Below are 19335 nucleotides of genomic sequence, written 5' to 3'. Positions count from 1 at the left end.
TTCATCCCTCGGTATCTATCCTATCCCGCACGTGTTGTGGCCAATTGTAACGTTGCGAGGTAGGCAGTCCGCCTTTTCAAGTGTCGGAAAACGGTGACCTACTCGCATTAGTTTATCTTTTACATACGGGAATAATCGGCCACACGCCAGGAGTCGATATCAAATTTTGTGGAATCCAACGTGAAAAAGCTTTTTTGCTGTCAAATGTTTATGCAAGTTTCAAAGGAGGAATATTTGATACCGAATTTAAAGAAAGATATAGAACTTATCAAAGTTATGACTGTTTTAGAATCGTGAAAAAGCTTTGTGTTGATTCTCGAAAATTTCCTAGGTAAAGTAACAAATTGTAAAGAAATGTTGCAAAATACGCCAACAAGTTTTCAGACTCTAGGAAGAAATGGATGGAAGAAAGGTATCAAGGTTGTCGGGATCGTCACATAATAGGAGACAGGAAGTTTATAAAAGATAATCTCATAAACGAAGCTTTCAAAAAAATAAATCTTACAAAAAAACAACTTGTTAGTTTCAAGAACTATGGGAATAAATATATTTAAACTTGACCTTAAATCTGGGGCAGCAAAACAATTGTAGGCCATGAGAAACTATACAATAGCCACTTGATCCGTTATCAAAATCATTGATAGTTTCATAAACTACGGGAAAAAGTAAATTCAAACTTCATCTTACATCTGGGTCAACAAAACAACTGTATACCAGTGTTATCAATGTTTGATGTTATAAATAATACAAAAGCCACTTAATCCATTATCACACAGTACTTCACAACAAATAATCAAAACAGTATTAGTAAAAATCATCCCGAAAAAATAAACGTTTATGGAAACTGATGTCACTCCTTAGCAATAGCTATTTAAAACTTAATAGAATATAACTTCCGAGCTACAAAATGGAAAAAAAGTTACAAAACAAAAGAGAGAAATTCATTTTAACTCAAAAATTTTATGAGTTTGGGTGCATTTTGTAGGAGAGTTTAAAATGTTCGAAATGCTGCCCAAGAAATTGTACAGGTAACAATGGTCTTGTTTACACGGATGTATAGATATAGAGTTACGTATGTATGTCGAACATGAGGATGACAAAAAGAGGTGAATACCGGATACCTCTCTGCCTGTATGTCCGAACAAGTGATAACTTTAATGAAAATTGCGAACATTGCCATTAATGAAACACTTATATTTAAGCAACAGATTGATATAAAAAGAACTGTGATTTGATGTAGTGTAAAATTCTGTGGTGTAAAATTTATTCAAAGAATATGTAAAAATTTGATAATCGGCTTACACCGCTCAATTTAGGTGAAGTTCGATACCCAGAGATGAATGCATTTTGGTGCTTGACATTATTCTGACATATTTATGGTAAAATGTGAATATGGTGAATATAACACTTCTATATTTAAGCCTATTTATACCCTGAACAGGGTATATTGAGTTTGCCACGAAGTTTTTAACACCCAGAAGGAAGCGTCGGAGAATAAATGATCAGTATGTTGAGCGGAGTCGATTTAGCCATGTTCGTCTGTCTGTCTGCCCGTCTGTCTGTATATATATGAACTAGTCCCTCAGTTTTTAAGATATCGTTTTGAAATTTTTCCAACGTCATTTTCTCTTCAAGAAACTGTCGGAACTGACATGGATTACTGCTTAAGGTAATAATATAACCTCCGATAAAATTGTTCCGATCGGATTACTATTGCATATAGCTTCCATACAAACTGAACACATAGTTACTTAAAGAAATGCACCTGTGAAGGGTATATTAGTTTCCGTGCAGCCGAAGTTAACGTTTTTTCTTGTTTTTTTTTTTAATTCTACTGTATATAAATCACACAGCAAAAAAGATATATGAAAAAAACTTAAAAAACCGTGCTTTTAAGGAATTAAATGGAGCGAATTTGACTGTAACTTTCCCAGCCCTCCTGACTTTTTAACGAAATGCTCTTTTAGAGCATCCATTCCTGTTAACAAAGTTATGTTTTTTTTTTTCAAAATTGGTTGAAATCTTGATACTATTTCCCTATGCCTCATATTATATATCAGCCAATATCAAGGATATATTATATCATTAAACATCATGTATGTAATATTGGACATACTTTAGTTTATTACTGAAAATGAGTGAAAACCGTTCAAGTAATATGTCAGCTTCCATATACTCCATTTGTTATTCTAGCGAGTAATCTTAACATGTTCTTCGAGCTGACTTTAAACCGTTTTTATTGCCCAATATATAAATATGTTATTTAAATGAAAATAATTAAGTGGACATGTTTTCTTAAACTTAACTTGACTGAAATTAAGTCTAGATATTTTTCTAAATTAAATATTCTTAATGCATTGCATAAAAAAATCAATTTAATTATTTCAAATGATAGATGTAATCAAAATTCTTCAAAGGAGTTGATGATAATATGTTACTTCTCTGGTGACTTTTCCTACATCATGTTAACATGAGCTCTTTTGAAGAATTTTGATTACATCTTTCATTTCAAATAATTAAGTTGATTTTTTTCTATAAATTCTACACGAGCAGAAGAAAATGTAGTAATAAACTGAGTGAATCTATGAATGTTATCTATTCACGGTTAATAATGAATTTTGAACTTATTTGTAAAATTGTTTAATATAAAGTGTTGTCCTGACTGTATTTCACTGCCTTTGAGCCTCACAAATTGGTAGAGATAAAATGATCCGTCACAGTTTTTGAATATTCATCAAAAATACAAAAGTGTACGAAATTTTATCTGCTGATTTGTGACAATAGTACTAAATGAATCAAGAACTCAGCATTGCCTACCTGAGTCTAATCGGTAGCCCGCTGAATTGTTGTCGTTTATTGCCATTCAGCAATCAACAAAGTTATCTATCAAAGGTAGAAATGAATTAACTATAATGCTGTGCTTTATTGGATCGTGTGGAATTGAAAATAAAAAGATTCAAATGTTACTTTAAAGTTTGTTGGTATTTCAACCAAAAATCCCTTCCTTCTTATTTGCTTCTTATGTTTGCTTTTAGATACTGTGATCTATATGGACAATATCAAGAAGATGAATATTGCAATTTATGATTGTATTCGGTATATGATCTTTATGAAATTTCGTAAATTATCCCGAGTTCAGATATGTATAAGCACTTGTTCAACTTTGACAGACCATTGTTTCACGCAGCGGTTGATTCACAAGTTTCCATCAATGCGCGCAATTCCATTCATTTAGGAGCATTATAATATTTTGTACAGTCAGCAAAAATGTGTAGAATAGTGTGTAGCTATGATAGAAAACTTAAATAAACAAACCTGTTTTCGAAATATGATTCGTAGCGACGTCTATACTCTCAATGGAGTTATTGAAAATCCAGTTAAAATCCACCATAGGTGGGTTCGCATCTACCGTACATGTGACATTCACATTTTCATGTTTTGCAACTCCATATACTTTTAATTGATTTGATAAACAGATCGGAGCGTCTGAAAAATGAGATGCAAAAATTCGATGTAATTATGGAGCCAAAAATAGAAAATCAGTAGGATCACACTACAAATACATATGTGTGTATATACTCGGTAAAATTCGTATTAGTAGTTAAAAGATTGCACTGAAAATGAAAATTCTTTAAAGAATTGTAAAGAGAAAAGATGTGAAATTAGTAAAAACATACAAAATAATTTAGAAAAAACTAATTATATATTATTATTATTTTTTATAGTCTCACACCATCTTGTAGTCACGCTCCCTTATGCAAACTGTGATGTTAAAAACTGTGTATATGGCATCTACTCGTACCATGATTGCAAACCACTACAAAAATCGATGCGTTTGGGTTCAGTGGCTCGAACCACTCAGAAAATACTTGTAGAACCATGAGAAGCTTTGTAATTGAGATAAAATTAATAAAGTTTTAATAAATACTATGAATTACTATATTGCCACTTATTATTATGTAATAGTATAATTAATAATAACAATATTTTTATTGAGACCAAGTTTAGTTGTAAAGAATAATTCGTATTTGAAGAAGAGACATGAGGTAGTTTATAAATTGTATGATGTGCTTGATTACACGGTATTTGTTATAAAAATGTGTTCTTTTCTACTTGCTCATAAGTTTGGTAAAATACATTTTAAAGATGAAAATGCTCTTTCGACAGATACCTGAGTTGCGTTTCAAGAGCAGCTAGGACAATTTCTACTAAACTCTTGAACTTTATCTCAGCATAGTTTTGTCGAAATTTGCAAAAACAATTAATAATGCCTAAAACCGTTTTTCTATTTGGTAATTTTTTGACATTTAATCGTGATTTCATATGTTGGATTAAAAATTTCGTAAATGGTTTCAGTAAGCTGCCATCCATTATTATTAGATAAATGTATGTATGACTCTTTTATGTTGTCAACACTTTCTATGCAAAAGTATTTAAATCAATATATTGTATGTTGACCCCCATTGAGTCAAGCGTTGTATAGTTGACATACAAGGTCTGTCGCAAAAGAAACAGGACTATTAAAACAAACAACAAAAAATTAATATTTTTCAAACGTTATATTTTTTTATTAAAAGTAGTTTCCTTGTGTTTCGATACAGCGTTTAGCACTCGCATTTCAAGTGAGTGTTTAAGATCATTTTTCGGAATGCTCTTGAGAATATCGGTCGTCGCCTTTTGGATAACTGAAAAGGACACTTCCTTTCATGGGCAAATGAAGTTTTCCAAATAGGTAAAAATCACAGGGTGCCAGATCAGGTGAGTAGGGTGAGTGATTAATGGTTAATATGAAGTTTTTTGTCAAAAAATCAGTGACAAGCGTCGACCGATGACACGGCGCATTATCGTGCAACAGGCGCAGGACCCTGCCTCACGGTATTGTGATCGAGCACGACGAATGCGTGACAAAAGACGCTTCATAACACCAAGATAAAACACAGCATTAATCGTTTGGCCAGGTGGGACGAACTCTCGGTGTACAATACCCTCGGAATCGTAAAAACAAATCAGCATTGTCTTTATTTTTGACTTCTGAAGACGACCGACTTCTGATCGTCAGAGAGGTCCTCACGACCTTCTTGGAATCGCTTAAACCATTCATGCACATTACCACGGGATAGGCACTGATCACCATAAACTTTTTTCATCATTTGAAATTTTTCAGTAAACGTTTTCCCAAGTTTAAAACAAATTTTAATATTTGCTCTTAGCATTTTACGACCGATGACCAAAAGCTGCTGTACCTTTTTGATCGATAACATCGATTGTAGTTATCCAATTGTCTTAAAATTTTTACGAAATATCAACAAGAGATCAAACTTTTTATTTCATATACCCACCAATAGGTGGCGCCATCAGAAACCGTTATATTTAAAAAGATCTGTTTCTTTTGCGACAAACCTTGTATGTACGTTTTCTAATCGTAACATATTAAACATTGCAGGCGTTCTAACTATGTCTTACATTGCTTAGGTTATGTACCTATTGACACTTATGATGTTCTAATTTAAAAGGCTGTCTCAAGTTCTTCAAATATGCAAATGGGAATGGTTCACATCGTCATCAATTTCAAAATTGTCATTAATTTCAAAATTTTCATCAACGGCTAAAACTACAAATAATTTAAACTAACCATTCGTATATTCATAGAATTCTAAACATATTTCTTAGTAACCTTATGTATCTGCGTCAATAACTTCATTTGTTCTTCTTTAGTATATAGTGAAACCGTTGACTTTCATGGATTTCTTGAGCATATTTATTTAGAAAATTTCGCACGAATATCATATTAATCGCATTGGAGACTTATGGACTAAATTCTGTTCGTATTTGTTTCATATGATGTTAAAACTTCTATTACCCAGTACACTTTTATTAACAGTGGGTTACAGTAAGGAAATATAATAATACAAATACACATATTGATAGTTGATAAGCTGTAATGATGTAAAGCGTAAAAATGTGAGTGTTGGAGAGGTAGCACCCGCAGACTGTCAAAAAATTTCTGTTGCGGTACCTTTAATGTGTCAAACAGAATAGCTGTCCTTTAGAAAAAATGTCTTTTATAGGAATATAGAATGCAATATTTAGGTTGCAGTGTTTCTGGAATTTCCTCTTTGAAATTTCGCTCACGATTTTCTCTGAAACATCGGTATGTTTTCTTTCGTACGAGTATGTATCTCACTAACTATGCTGTAGGTGTCCCTTTATTCATTTTATTTGCCTTGTTTGTACTCACTTGTATTAGGACTTCCGTGAAACGCGCGTAATCGCAGATGTTCCGATTTTTGGGTCAGCTTACACCATCCTCTGTATCAGTCATCCGTCATGTTCATGTGATAATTTTTTTCGCCATCTACCTTTTTATATAACATATGTGCCATTCTTTTCATAAATTTTTATTATAAATGGAATGGTACAACATGGTCGTGGGTTTTATTAAGCCTGACCCTCTATATGGGGATGGCATAATCAAATGAATAGCATATAACGAGATTTTTTAAAACACTATTTAATTGAATCGAATTTCTTCTTTCGATTAATCAATTAAGTAATCAAACAAATTTCTTCATATCAAAATCAACTATTAACAAGGAAGAAAGGGCTAAGTTCGAGTGCAACCGAATTTATACTCTTGCAGCTTGCAAGAATCAAAACAAAAAAGTCAACCAGAGGATCAGAATCTAAGCAATTTTATATACATATACATATACTCTATATAATTCATATACCTACCGAAAAATTCTGTATAAGATTTGTTAGAAAACGAAAATCATTATATGGGAGTTGGGATAGTATCGACCCGATTTTATCTATTAACTATTTTCATGCACATGTAGGCTTGCCACCCGTACTTTATTATAAAGTATTTTACGTTATTGTACAAAACGAGTGCTTGAGTGATGTGGCGCCGACGAGTGGCAACATCGATTCAGCAATAAATCACCAATCTATAAATTTCGTTTAACAAATTCATCGGCTAAACTTTTGAAAATCTCAAAGAAATCAAATCATGCGAAATAAAGTATTTTTGTGAACTTTATTGTTCTCATAAAGTATAGAGTACAATTTTCAGGTAATTGAATTTGTTAAACGAAATTTATAGATTGGTGATTTATTGCTGAATCGATGTTGCCACTCGTCGGCGCCACATCACTCAAGCAATCGTTTTGTACAATTACGGGGCATCTCGACAGGATAGAATATATAGAATACTAGCTGCATTGCCGTGCCCATTGCTTTTGGAGACTCCACATTGCTCATAGCTTACTAGATATAGAATACTATCGTTTGACAGCTAGTATTCTATAAATTCTATCCTGTCGAGATGCCCCGTTAGGTACAATTTCTGAACGCTACCTAACCTCAAATGTCAATGATGTCAGCGTGTCAATCATTATCACAATAATTTGTTTGTTTTGTGCAAAGCGGTTGAGTGCAATTTTATTAGAATACGATATAAAGTTTTATAGATTTATGCTATAGCACATTATGGATAAGAATACTCCACAAACACCTGCAAAACGCAATTTCGATAGTGAAACGGATAAAATGGATATTGAATATACTACACCGAAAAAATGTTTAAAAAAAGATAATACGACAAAACAGAAAAATAAACGATTGCAGAAATATAAAAGTCATTGGGAAATCGAACATGGCGATTGGTTAATTAATGATCCACTAAACGAATATAATGCAAAATGCAAATTATGTGGAGTTACATTTACAGTTGCTTCAGCAGGAATAGGACAAGTAAAAACTTTTTCTTTTTTTCTGTATGTCGTGTGTGTGTGTGTCTATGTATTGGTATGATTGCATTAAATATCAAAACTTAATTATTTGATGGTGACTGGAGGTGATGGGTAAGGTGACGGGATTATTATTTTCAGATTAAACAACACCTGCAAACCAAACAGCACAGATCAAAAATAGAAATGAGGAGAACATCTGGACTACTTGAGAAATTCCTTGACTCTTCTTCTACTTCCACATCGTCTCGACACAGTGATAAAGAAAATGTTGTTGCATCTGAGTTAGCCCTAACATATCACACAGTAAAACATAATTTGTCCTACAATAGCATGGATTGTACTATAAAATTGAGTAAAATTATTTATGTCAATTCAGCTACAGCTACAGGAATTCATCTAGCTAGAACAAAAATGGAAGCACTAGTTACAGAGGTGTTGGGCCCATATTCTTTACAAAATGTAATAGATGCTATCAATAAAGATAATTTGTTTTACTGCTTACAAACAGATGCTTCTAACAAAAAAAATATATAACTATTTCCATTAGTGATACAATATTTTACAGCCAAAAATGGCATTGAAATCAAATTAATAGATTTTTATGAAAATAGTAATGAATCTGCTGATGGTATGTTTGAAGCAATTCAAAGGTCATTACAGCAATACAAATTATCTTTTCATAATGTATCTGGGTTAAGTGCTGATAATACAAATGCAAATTTTGGCGTCAATCATTCTTTATTCACAAATATGAAAAATGTGGTACCAAATTTGATTAAAGGCAATTGTCATGCACATATAGTGCATAATTGTGTAAGACATGCCATGAGCTTTTTATCACATGACATAGAAAATGTGATTTTAAAAATTTATGCACATTTTTCACATTCTACTGTAAGAAGAGAGGAGCTGAAAAAATTTGTAGCATCTTAGAAATCAATTAACACAAAGAAAACAAGATCTTTTTTTGGCTATGAAACAGGCAAAAAAATTAAACTGTTATCTTCACTGGAACTGACTAGAAAAATTCAAGGGAATTTTTTATTATTTATTGACGAATCCCTAGTGTTCCTGAATAAATGCTTTGATTTTAATAACACGAACTGGTTATTTACACTGGGTAATATAAATTTAAAGAGTAATATAGAATTTGACAATATTGTAAACATAATTGAAAATTTAAATCTGCAAAAACTTAATGTGGATATGGATGATCTTTATGGAGAAATCGCTTTATTAAACCAAGTTTATAATCAATTATGTACTTCTAAGGGTTTTGCAGAGCTATCAACTGCACAAAAATGGCAGCAGGTATTTAATATGAGTGATGATAATTTTTTAAACTTGTATAAGGTAATTTCATTTTTATTGTCTATTCCCGCCACGTCAGCATTCACAGAAAGAGTTTTTTCTGTGATGAATAGCAAATGGCGAGACGAAAGAAACAAATCGTCTCTGAATTTGATAAAAAATGAATTACTTATTTATTTTAATTTAAATATAGAATGTAAAGATGCTGTGCAATTGTTCAGTAAAGATGCTAATTTGATACGAATTGCAAAAAGCAATAAAAAATATGTTTTTAAATATAATAATAAAGAAAAATAAATTATACTTTATTTTGATAGTATGTACTTTTTTTTTCTTACCTATAATAACCAATGTACTTTAACTGCAAAAAAAAAAGGTGGCAAGCCTATGCACATGGCACATTTTAAAAGAATGATTAGTGTGAAATTTTATCCCGTTATATTAATAACTTCTTGATTTGTGTAGTGGAAAGTGAAAGAATCAAATGGAATTTAAAATTGTGTTATATGGGAAGTCACCCATTTTCACACTGTGATAGAAATATGAGAGAAATGCTACGGAATAAATTTAGTTAAAATCGGTTAGTCGGGTCCCGAGATATGTGATTTCACCAAAAAGAGGACGGTGCCGTTCCCATTTTCTAATTTTCATCACATATGGGGAGTGAGCGGGGTTACTCACCCATTTTCCCACTGTCGGTAGGAGATATTAAAAAATTTGCATTCAGAAAATTTGGATGTTGTAGCTGTAGTTGGTTAGGAGATACGTATATAAATTAATCTAATTAGAGAGCGAGACCACGCCCACTTCTTCAAAATTCTTTGAGTCAATGTCAATTTCCAGTATTATATTTTAATTATGTGCTTACCAGGTTGTTCAATAAGCTTTGGCGTTTGATAAGAAAAAACCGATTTTATGATTCAAATTACACTTTATTATTTAGTAAAATCTCATCGAGTTGTTTAGCTACTGCTACCACTATAAGCTCGTCCGCGTATGCGATTAGCACCCCATCATACACGATTTTCCATAAGAGAGGGCCTAACACTGAACCTTGCGTTACTCCACTTGAAATAGGGTAGGGGATATTTATGAGGTACTAAGGGGCGCGTATTTCATATAAGGCTTCGAATATGCTTGTCCATTTAGCAGCTCAATATTTTTTTTTTATCACCTTTCCATCTTTTGCCATTTACTGCACTTTTTGCAGTGTCGACAACTTCTTTGAGTGCATCGATAGTGGACTTCTTTTTTCGGAAGCCTTATTGTTTCTGATAGTCCGCCGGCTTCCTGGATTGCAAACTCCAAGCGGTTTCTTATTATGCTTTCATACAGTTTGCCCATTGTGTCGAGCATACACAGAGATCGATACGAGAAGGCGCTGAACTTTCCAGGGATCGGGGAATGTCTCTTCTTTTATGCATGCATTGTACATTTTTGCAAAAAGAGTGGGTTTCGAAATTATGACTATCTTTAGTATTCTGTTTTGTATTCTATCGATACCAGCCCAATAGTTCTTCTTCTGTAACCAGTGGGGTGATTCAGCAGCTTCGTTTCGTCGCTCAGCGCTAGTAATCGGGGCGTGCGTCGGAAATAATTGCTGTACGACTTTCTTCCTGAACGGAGTGCCTTTAGGTTGCTGTCGCTTATTTTGGAATTTGGACATACAGATTTTATAAGCAGTCTGCCAGCGGTCTATGTTCGCTTCTACACAGATCTTTTCAAAACAGTTTCTTTTGCTACAGATTATAGCGGACTTTAAAAGCTTCTTGTGTCTTTTAAAAGCTTCTTTGAGACGGTTTTCGTTTTCACCGATTCGATTGCGTTATAGACAACGTCGGGTAGTAACAGAGCTATCTCAGCAATTTCTTCATTCCACCAGTATACAGGTCTTAGCTTATTGTGATACTTCGTCCTTCGCATTGCGGTTACTAAGTGGACATCGCCTTCGCCCGGTGCTATTGCTGCACTCCAGACTGTCTCAAAAACGTCAGTATCAAAATCTGTTTGCTTCCAGCTTCTTTTATGTGTAGTCTTAATGCGTGAGGGTTCCTGGGCCCGAGAGAACGAAACTTCTGCAATGATTTCCATGTGGTCACTATTTGTAAACATGTCTGACACTTCCCACTTAATGTGTCTGCTAAGTGCGTCATTTGCAAACATTTTTATACTCTCGCAACAATGTTGCTAAGGAGAGTATTATAGTTTTGTTCACATGACGGTTGTTTGAAGTCCTAAAACTAAAAGAGTCAGATATAGGGTTATATATACCAAAGTGATCAGGGTGACGAGTAGAGTCGAAATCCGGATGTCTGTCTGTCCGTCCGTCCGTCCGTGCAAGCTGTAACTTGAGTAAAAATTGAGATATCATGATGAAACTTGGTACACGGATTCCTTGGCTCCATAAGAAGATTAAGTTCGAAGATGGGCAAAATCGGCCCACTGCCACGCCCAAAAAATGGCGGAAACCGAAAACCTATAAAGTGTCATAACTAAGCCATAAATAAAGATATTAAAGTGAAATTTGACACAATGGATCGCATTAGGGAGGGGCATATTTGGACGCAATTTTTTTGGAAAAGTGGGCGTGGCCCCGCCCCCTACTAAGTTTTTTGTACATATCTCTGAAACTACTATAGCTATGTCAACCAAACTCTATAAAGTCGTTTCCTTCAGGCATTTCCATATACAATTCTAAAATGGAATAAATCGGATAATAACCACGACCACCTCCCATACAAAGGTTATGTTTTAAATCACTAAAGTGCGTTAACCGACTAACAAAAAACGTCAGAAACACAAAATTTTACGGAAGAAATTGCAGAAGGAAGCTGCACCCAGGCTTATTTTAAAAATTGAAAATGGGAGTGGCCTCGCCCACTTATGGACCAAAAACCATATCTCAGGAACTACTCAACCGATTTCAATGAAATTTGGTACATAATATTTTCTTAACACCCTGATGACATGTACGAAATATGGGTGAAAGCGGTTCACAACCACGCCTTCTTCCAATATAACGCTATTTTGAATTCCATCTGATGCCTTTTCTGTATAATACGAGTATATACATTAGGAACCAATGATGATAGCGGAATAAAACTTTACAAAAATACGGTATTTGAAAAATATGTAAATGACGTATAATGAAATCTCGATTATCACTTTATCATGCGAGAGTATAAAATGTTCGGTGATACCCGGACTTAGCCCTTCCTTACTTGTTCATAAGTATTTTTGGTGTCACCATTAATAATTATGAAATTGGTTTGGCTCATGAGTTCTAAAACTTGGCTACCACGATACATCTGCTTTCCAGAGATAATTCTAGAAGGAAGTCTTCAAATTCTTTAATGGTCGCGCATGTGAAACCATTTTTTGCTTCTCTGCAGCAAGATGTGAATGATTGTCCGTTGAAGTATTATATTGCCGCTTTGCCACATATATCTGTGATCCAAGTACTTTCCGAACGTTGGGAATATTGCTCAGTCAGTAAGGCGACATCAATGTTGCTTTTTGTTATGGTTTGTTGCAGCAGAGCTTGTGCTGCGGCGCAGTGATTTAAGTTCTGCTGTAATATTCTAATGTCGTCTTTAGCAAATCCAAGTATTTAGGGCAAGTCGTACTCAGAACTGAGTGTTTCCCTTTCCACAGCATGCAATTCGGTGTATTAGTGCATACTTTTGATACATGTCCCGGGCTTCCAAAACGTGTGCAAAGAGAGGACCTGTCGATAAAACTGCAACATTTATGCGACATGGGGCCTGGATGGAAACATCTGTAACAGCAGAAAGCAGGCGAGTACTCCCGGAGGCGACAGATCGACCACCCGATCTTTACTTTGCTTAACTTAAGAGCAGTCTAAGCATCTTGAGCACGCAGACGTATTAGGACTATTTGAATGCCGCTTCTTGTCTTTCGCATATTTTTGATATTTACTGGCCCTATGCTCTGAAAACCGCACTCCTTTTGTAACGCGTCGCAAATTTCTTCGGGGGTGGTTATCTCGTCCAAGTCCTTCACATTAGAGTGACGTTGTGCGTTTTTGACTGTATTACAGCCATTTCCCCAATCACTCCCTCTAAAGCGCTCTCCAACGTGTCGGCTCTCTTGTCTGCTTGGTGTTTTAATTCTAGTAGCACGTCTCCTTTGAGGGTTTACCTCATGCGCCTTACGTTTGTGCCCAGTTCTTCAAGGCCACTATCGCATTTAATTTTCTTGAGAATGTCCGCAAATGATCCTCCGTCCTTTTTGGTTATAATAATGGTCTTTGGCGTATGCTTTTCTCTGTGGATTGAGGATACTTGTGACCCTTTGCCTACAATAGCTCTTATCAGCGAATTTATTGGATTTTCAGCCTTATCGTACAGGATTGTTATACAACTTAAGAGGTTGCGCATAGCTTGATTAATATGTCTCTGGCCAGACATCATAGTTTCAAGCTGCTTGATTTTTGTGCCCAGTTTATTAGCGTTTCACTGTTCTGCACTTGCTCAGATTTTCCGCCTTTGTTATGTTAGTCGGCATTTTCACATTTTTCTATCGGTCCAGCAGCGGTGGTCTTCCCATTTTTGCCTTTGGAGGTGTTCTCAAAATTTTTGAATTCCTCCGAAAAGGATTGTCAGGGGTACACTCCCAAACTATTTTCAGAGGCCATACCTCTGCCAGAAAATAGTTTGGGTATGTTCAGTCCTTTGTTCTAAAACCTTAGTTACTTTTTTTAATGGCTGGCAATGCCGTAACTTAAAGCAAACGAAAAAGGAAAAACAGCTTATCGAACAAAACAAAACGGCAGATTAAAATTAAGTGCACGTTTTGATTCAATGTTATATGGATAAAATCTGTGGAGATCTGGCAGCGCGAGAGATCTGGCAGCGCCTGGAGATTCGGAGAGGAATGAAAATGGCGCGGTTAGAGATGTCTGTTTTGGTTCGGTGAAGTGAAAGGTTGTACAAAACTGAAGTTGGATGAAATAAAGTTTAAATCAAAATATATACTGAATTGGTCTTATTACTGGTGGTAAAGGTGAGTTGTTACAATGGCGACGAGGTAAATTTGTGAAAATCTAAAAAAAAAAAAAAATGAAATAGGTAAATCGAAGCTGGCATAAAATATGCCGAAGCCCGAAGGAACTGACGTACATATGTATGTATGTATATGTAAAAAAAAACAAAAAAAAAGCAGCATACTTATGTAAGTGAACGTCGGCGCGCTAAATGAAAAAAAAACCAAAAGCACAAGTGGCAAGGAATAGTAATTGGCATATATAAAATATGCCGGCGAGCACGAAGAGCACGAAAATTGGTGTAATACACCAACGGTCAGAGACCGAAACAACTGACATACATAATTGTAATTCGGCGAGCTCATTGAGACAATTTTTATTGCAGCGACAATAAATAATTGAAAAACAAAAGCAACTCGCACAAAATGTGCCGGTGAGCAATACAAATCGGGAAAAATATTACACCAACGATCATAGCAACTGGCATAAGTTATGCCGGCGAGCAAAAGCAACTGACATACATACAAATGTACGTTTGTGTGCGTAAACGTATAACATTGTATGTCGGCGAGCAGAATAAACAAATGAAAATATGCAAAAGCAACTGGTATAAAAAAATAGGCAAGGCGAAATGAATAGGTACGAGGTGATAGCAAAGCATACTCAAACGCATTTTACGTTGCGCCATTGAAATCAAACAACGAGCAGTCAGCTGTTTGTTTGCTGTCACCTAGTACAATAATCCACCTTACGAAGAAGTGTTCCAACGGGCTAAAGAATAATACTAGTGTGAACAAAGAAGTTGAAAGGCAAGACGTATTCACCACATGAGCTGCTGTTAAAATAGCAATAAGTTCGCCGTATTTTGTTTTCTCGACCTCGCTTTGTTGTGTTTTGCACGACAGACTGCAGAGGCGAAATTGCACTTGATTTTGTTCGTATTTCTTTGTGTGTTTGCTATCAGCTGGTGTGAAATCGTCCTGCAATAATTTATGTTCACAATTTTTGAAAGAAAATAAAGCTGGTACTGGAAATTCTGGTGTTATTTGCCATTACAAAATTAAATAAATGTATCTGCTTTATTCTCCCAATAGGATAACAAATATTAGAAGAAAATTTGCTACTTGATAAAACAAAGGCATTCAATCCAAAGCAAATTGAAATCATAAACATAGCGGGCGTACCACCATTTTTGTGCAATGCAATTGATAAAGCACTTTTTCGTTCGGAGTGGGAGAAGTGGTACCGGGCCTTTTATCTATACCTGGAAGCAGAGGACATCAAAGATCCTATTAAAAGAAAGAATAAACTGTTGCATTTAGGAGGGTTGCAGCTTCAAGAGGTTATCTACAATATACCTGGCGCGCTCATAGAACCGGAAGAGAAGAAAGATGTGTTTAAGCATTTAGTAGAAAAATTGCAGCAATATTTCTCTCCTAAAAGGAACTCCACTTTTGAACGTCACTTATTTCGATCTTTGAAACCTGAGGTGGGGGAAAACTTGAACAAATTTATTTTTAGGCTAAGAAACCAAGCCGCTAAGTGCAAACAAAAAACGAAATAATTGAAATTAACTTGAAAGACAAGCTCATAGACACATGGGCACCTACTGAGCTTAAGAAACGCGTATTAGAAAAGGAGCATTCTCTAGATGAAATAATTGAGATGTGCTTGGTATATGAGCAAATTAAAACACAATCAGAGACTATGATATTGCCGTCGCAATCTGAAAGCGTAAACAAAATTATACAAGCCGTCGTAAATAAGGAAAGGGAGACAGAGTGCGGTAGATATGGTCGAAAGGGGCATTTGAGTAGCAGCGCTGGGTGTCCAGCCAAAAATGTGAGATGTAATAAGTGTAACTTTATAGGGCATTTTGCTAAAATGTGTAAGACAAGGGCTCGTAAACGGAAACAGAATGGTGAAACAACCGATAAGGTAAAAAGGAAGAAAAATTATGCATCCAAAGTTCACTGTGTTGCAGGGGATTACAAATCGGATGGCGAACATGATACACTTAACGAATATAATTGTTTTAAAGTATCAGACAACTTCAATGAAGATCTAAATGAGCTAATAGATTGTTTCATTGGTGGTAAAAAAATTTCGATGCTAATTGACTCTGGTTCACGCTTTAATCTTCTCACAGAAAATGACTGGAAAAGTCTGTGTAGTAAAAATGCCACAGTATAGAATATTCGTAGTGAATCAGATGTTCAATTCCGGGCGTACGCGGGGAAAGACCTGCTGAGAGTAAAACTTGTATTTGAGTCGGTTATTGGTATTGATTTGAATTCAAATGTGATTTCTTCATTCTATGTTATTGAGAATGGCAGACAATCACTGTTGGGTAGAGATACGGCCATAAAACTAAGGGTTTTGAAGCTAGGAATCGAGGTAAACGCGCTTGAAAATCGGGTTCCTTTTCCAAAAGTAAAGGGAATACAGATATCCTTGACCATTGACAAGTCAGTTAGACCAGTACAACAACCGCTTAGGCGAATTCCATCTGCAGTAGAGGAGAAGGTTGACCAGAAGTTGAAAGAAGCGTTAGCACAAGATATTATCGAGCCAGTAACGGGGCCAAGTGCATGGATTTCACCCATAGTAATTGTATTTAAAGAAGATGGTGACATCCGTTTATGCATAGATATGCGACGTGCAAATAAGGCTATTTTAAGGGAAAACTACCCATTGCCAACATTTGATTCGTTTATGACGCGACTCACAAGAGCGAAGTATTTTTCTAGATTAGACCTCAAGAACGCCTACCACCAATTAGAATTGGACGAACAAAGCAGAGAGATAACCACATTTATTACGACCAAAGGCCTATTCAGATATAAGCGGCTTTTATTTGGGGTTAACTCAGCCCCTGAAATCTTTCAGCGAACGATGGAAAATATACTGGCTGGTCAGAAAAACGCTCTTAATTACCTAGATGACATTATCGTATATGGTGAAACAGAGGCCGAACATGATAGGAACTTGCAAAGCGTTTTAAAAGTTTCTGAGGAATTTAACATAAAGCTTAATGACTCGAAATGTATCTGGAAAGCACAGAAACTGACATTTTTAGGACACGTGTTATCTTCGGACGGCATTGACCCTGATCGAGAAAAGATTAATGCCGTTTTAAAATTTCGAGCGCCTTCTACCAAGGAGGAAATCAGGAGTTTCTTAGGTCTAGTAACATACCTTGGCAAATTTTTGCCGGATCTGGCGGACGTCACCGAGCCGCTAAGGCACCTGATTAAAAAGGACATAAAGTTGGTGTGGGGTCCGCAACAAGAAGCCGCATTTCAAAATTTAAAATATAGTTTGGCAAAAATACCAACACTCTCATATTTTGACCCAAAGAGACGTACTCAGGTAATAGCTGACGCAAGCCCAGTGGCGTTGGGCGCGATACTCCTTCAATTCCAAAGTGAGTCACCTCAAGTCATTTCGTTTGCCAGTAAATCCCTGTCAGAAGTGGAACGCCGGTATTCACAGACAGAGAAGGAAAGTTTGGCGTTAGTCTGGGCAGTTGAACGGTTTTATTACTATCTGGCAGGGATAGAATTCGAACTCGTCACGGACCATAAGCCGCTAGAAGCAATTTTTAAAACTACATCGAGACCGCCTGCAAGAATTGAGCACTGGGTTCTCCGTTTACAATCTTTTAAATTTAAAATAATATACAGACCGGGAAAACATAACATTGCTGACACCTTCTCGAGATTATACGTAGAAAAACCCTCTAACACGTTTGATCAATATGGAGAACAGAGTCTTTGTACCATTATTGAAAAGTCGGTGCCTCGAGCTCTCACAATTTTAGAAATTTATCAAGGTAGCTCCTCAGATCCCGAACTCTTAGAGGCAATTAGAAATGTTAAGGAAGATGGTTGGAGCGACAAATCTATTAACATGTTTTTTCCTTTTCGCTTGGAGCTATGTGCGGTTGGAAACATGCTTTTACGGGGAACTAAGATCGTTATACCCAAATCGTTGAGATCTCGCGTCTTGGAATTAGCCCACGAAGGTCACCCAGGTGAAACAGTAATGAAAAGAAGAGTTCGATCGAAGGTCTGGTGGCCCCTCATCGACATGGAAGTTGAAAAATTCGTTAAAAACTGCCGCAGTTGCTTACTAGTATCTAGGCCTAACAACCCGGCCCCAATGAAAAGACGTACCTTACCGGACGGACCGTGGATTTCACTCGCAATGGATTTACTGGGACCTTTACCAAACCACGAGTACATTTTTGTTGTTATTGACTACTATTCACGTTATCATGAACTGAAATTTCTTAAAAGAATAACTTCAATGGTTATAATAAATTTTCTGGATGAAATATTTTCCATCACTGCGGATAACGGCCGACAGTTTGTAAGTGAAGAGTTCAAGAACTATTGTTTAGAAAATGCGATTGAATTGATTACATCTCCACCGTATTGGCCACAGGCAAACGGGGAGGTAGAGAACTTGAATCGATCTTTGCTTAAGCGGCGACAAATTGCCAATGCACAGGGAGAAAACTATAGAAGAGAAATCCAAAAGTTTGCTCTCATGTACAACGTAACCCCACATGGAACAACAGGGAAATCTCCATCAGAACTTTTGTTTAACAGGCGCATTCGAGATAAAATTCCATCGCTACAGGACGTCGAAGAACCGTTCCTGGACCTTGAAGCCAGAGATTTAGATTATGCAATAAAGAAAAAGGGAAAAAGAGAGGGAATGAGGACCGGAGAGCCAAAGAAAGCGAAATTGCAGTTGGAGACAAAGTCCTGGTACGTAATACGATACTCCCAAATAAGCTGTCTACGACGTTTAATGCAGAAGAATTTGAAGTGATTAAACGAACAGGGAATGACGTTGTTGTACGTGGTAATGGCAAAGAGCTACGACGGAATGTAAGCCATTTGAAAAAGTTTCCAGTACCTGAAGTAACAGAAGGAGACAAAGATACAGCAAAGCAGGATACTAATCCCCCGTTGAAACTTACTTTGAAAAATATAGGAGGGATGTGGAGATTCGGAGAGGAATGAAAATGGTGCGGTTAGAGATGTCTGTTTTGGTTCGGTGAAGTGAAAGGTTGTACAAAATTGAAGTTGGATGAAATAAAGTTTAAATCAAAATATATACTGAATTGGCCTTATTACTGGTGGTAAAGGTGAGTTGTTACAAAATCTAATTTAAGTTTTATATTGTCTTATTTACCACGAAAAGGGGCAAGTAAGTAAAAATAAAATTTTTAATACAAAACAGATTTTACTT

General features: G+C 35.8%; 1 protein-coding gene across 2 annotated transcripts in view; it reads right to left on the bottom strand.

Annotated features, from left to right (window-relative positions):
• The window catches only part of LOC120780465 (nephrin-like), a 791640-nt gene that overhangs the window by 224084 nt on the left and 548221 nt on the right, over positions 1 to 19335 (bottom strand). For both annotated transcript variants that reach the window (XM_040112743.1, XM_040112744.1), the window contains exon 8: positions 3316 to 3486. In XM_040112743.1, the coding sequence (XP_039968677.1) occupies positions 3316 to 3486 (171 nt within the window). The remainder of the gene's footprint in view (positions 1 to 3315; positions 3487 to 19335) is intronic.

The sequence above is a fragment of the Bactrocera tryoni genome, unplaced genomic scaffold (assembly GCF_016617805.1).
Source record: "Bactrocera tryoni isolate S06 unplaced genomic scaffold, CSIRO_BtryS06_freeze2 scaffold_25, whole genome shotgun sequence".
NCBI classification, from domain to species: Eukaryota; Metazoa; Arthropoda; class Insecta; order Diptera; family Tephritidae; genus Bactrocera; species Bactrocera tryoni.
Note: the sequence above shows the minus strand (reverse complement) of the source record. Positions and strands in the feature narration are given on the sequence as shown.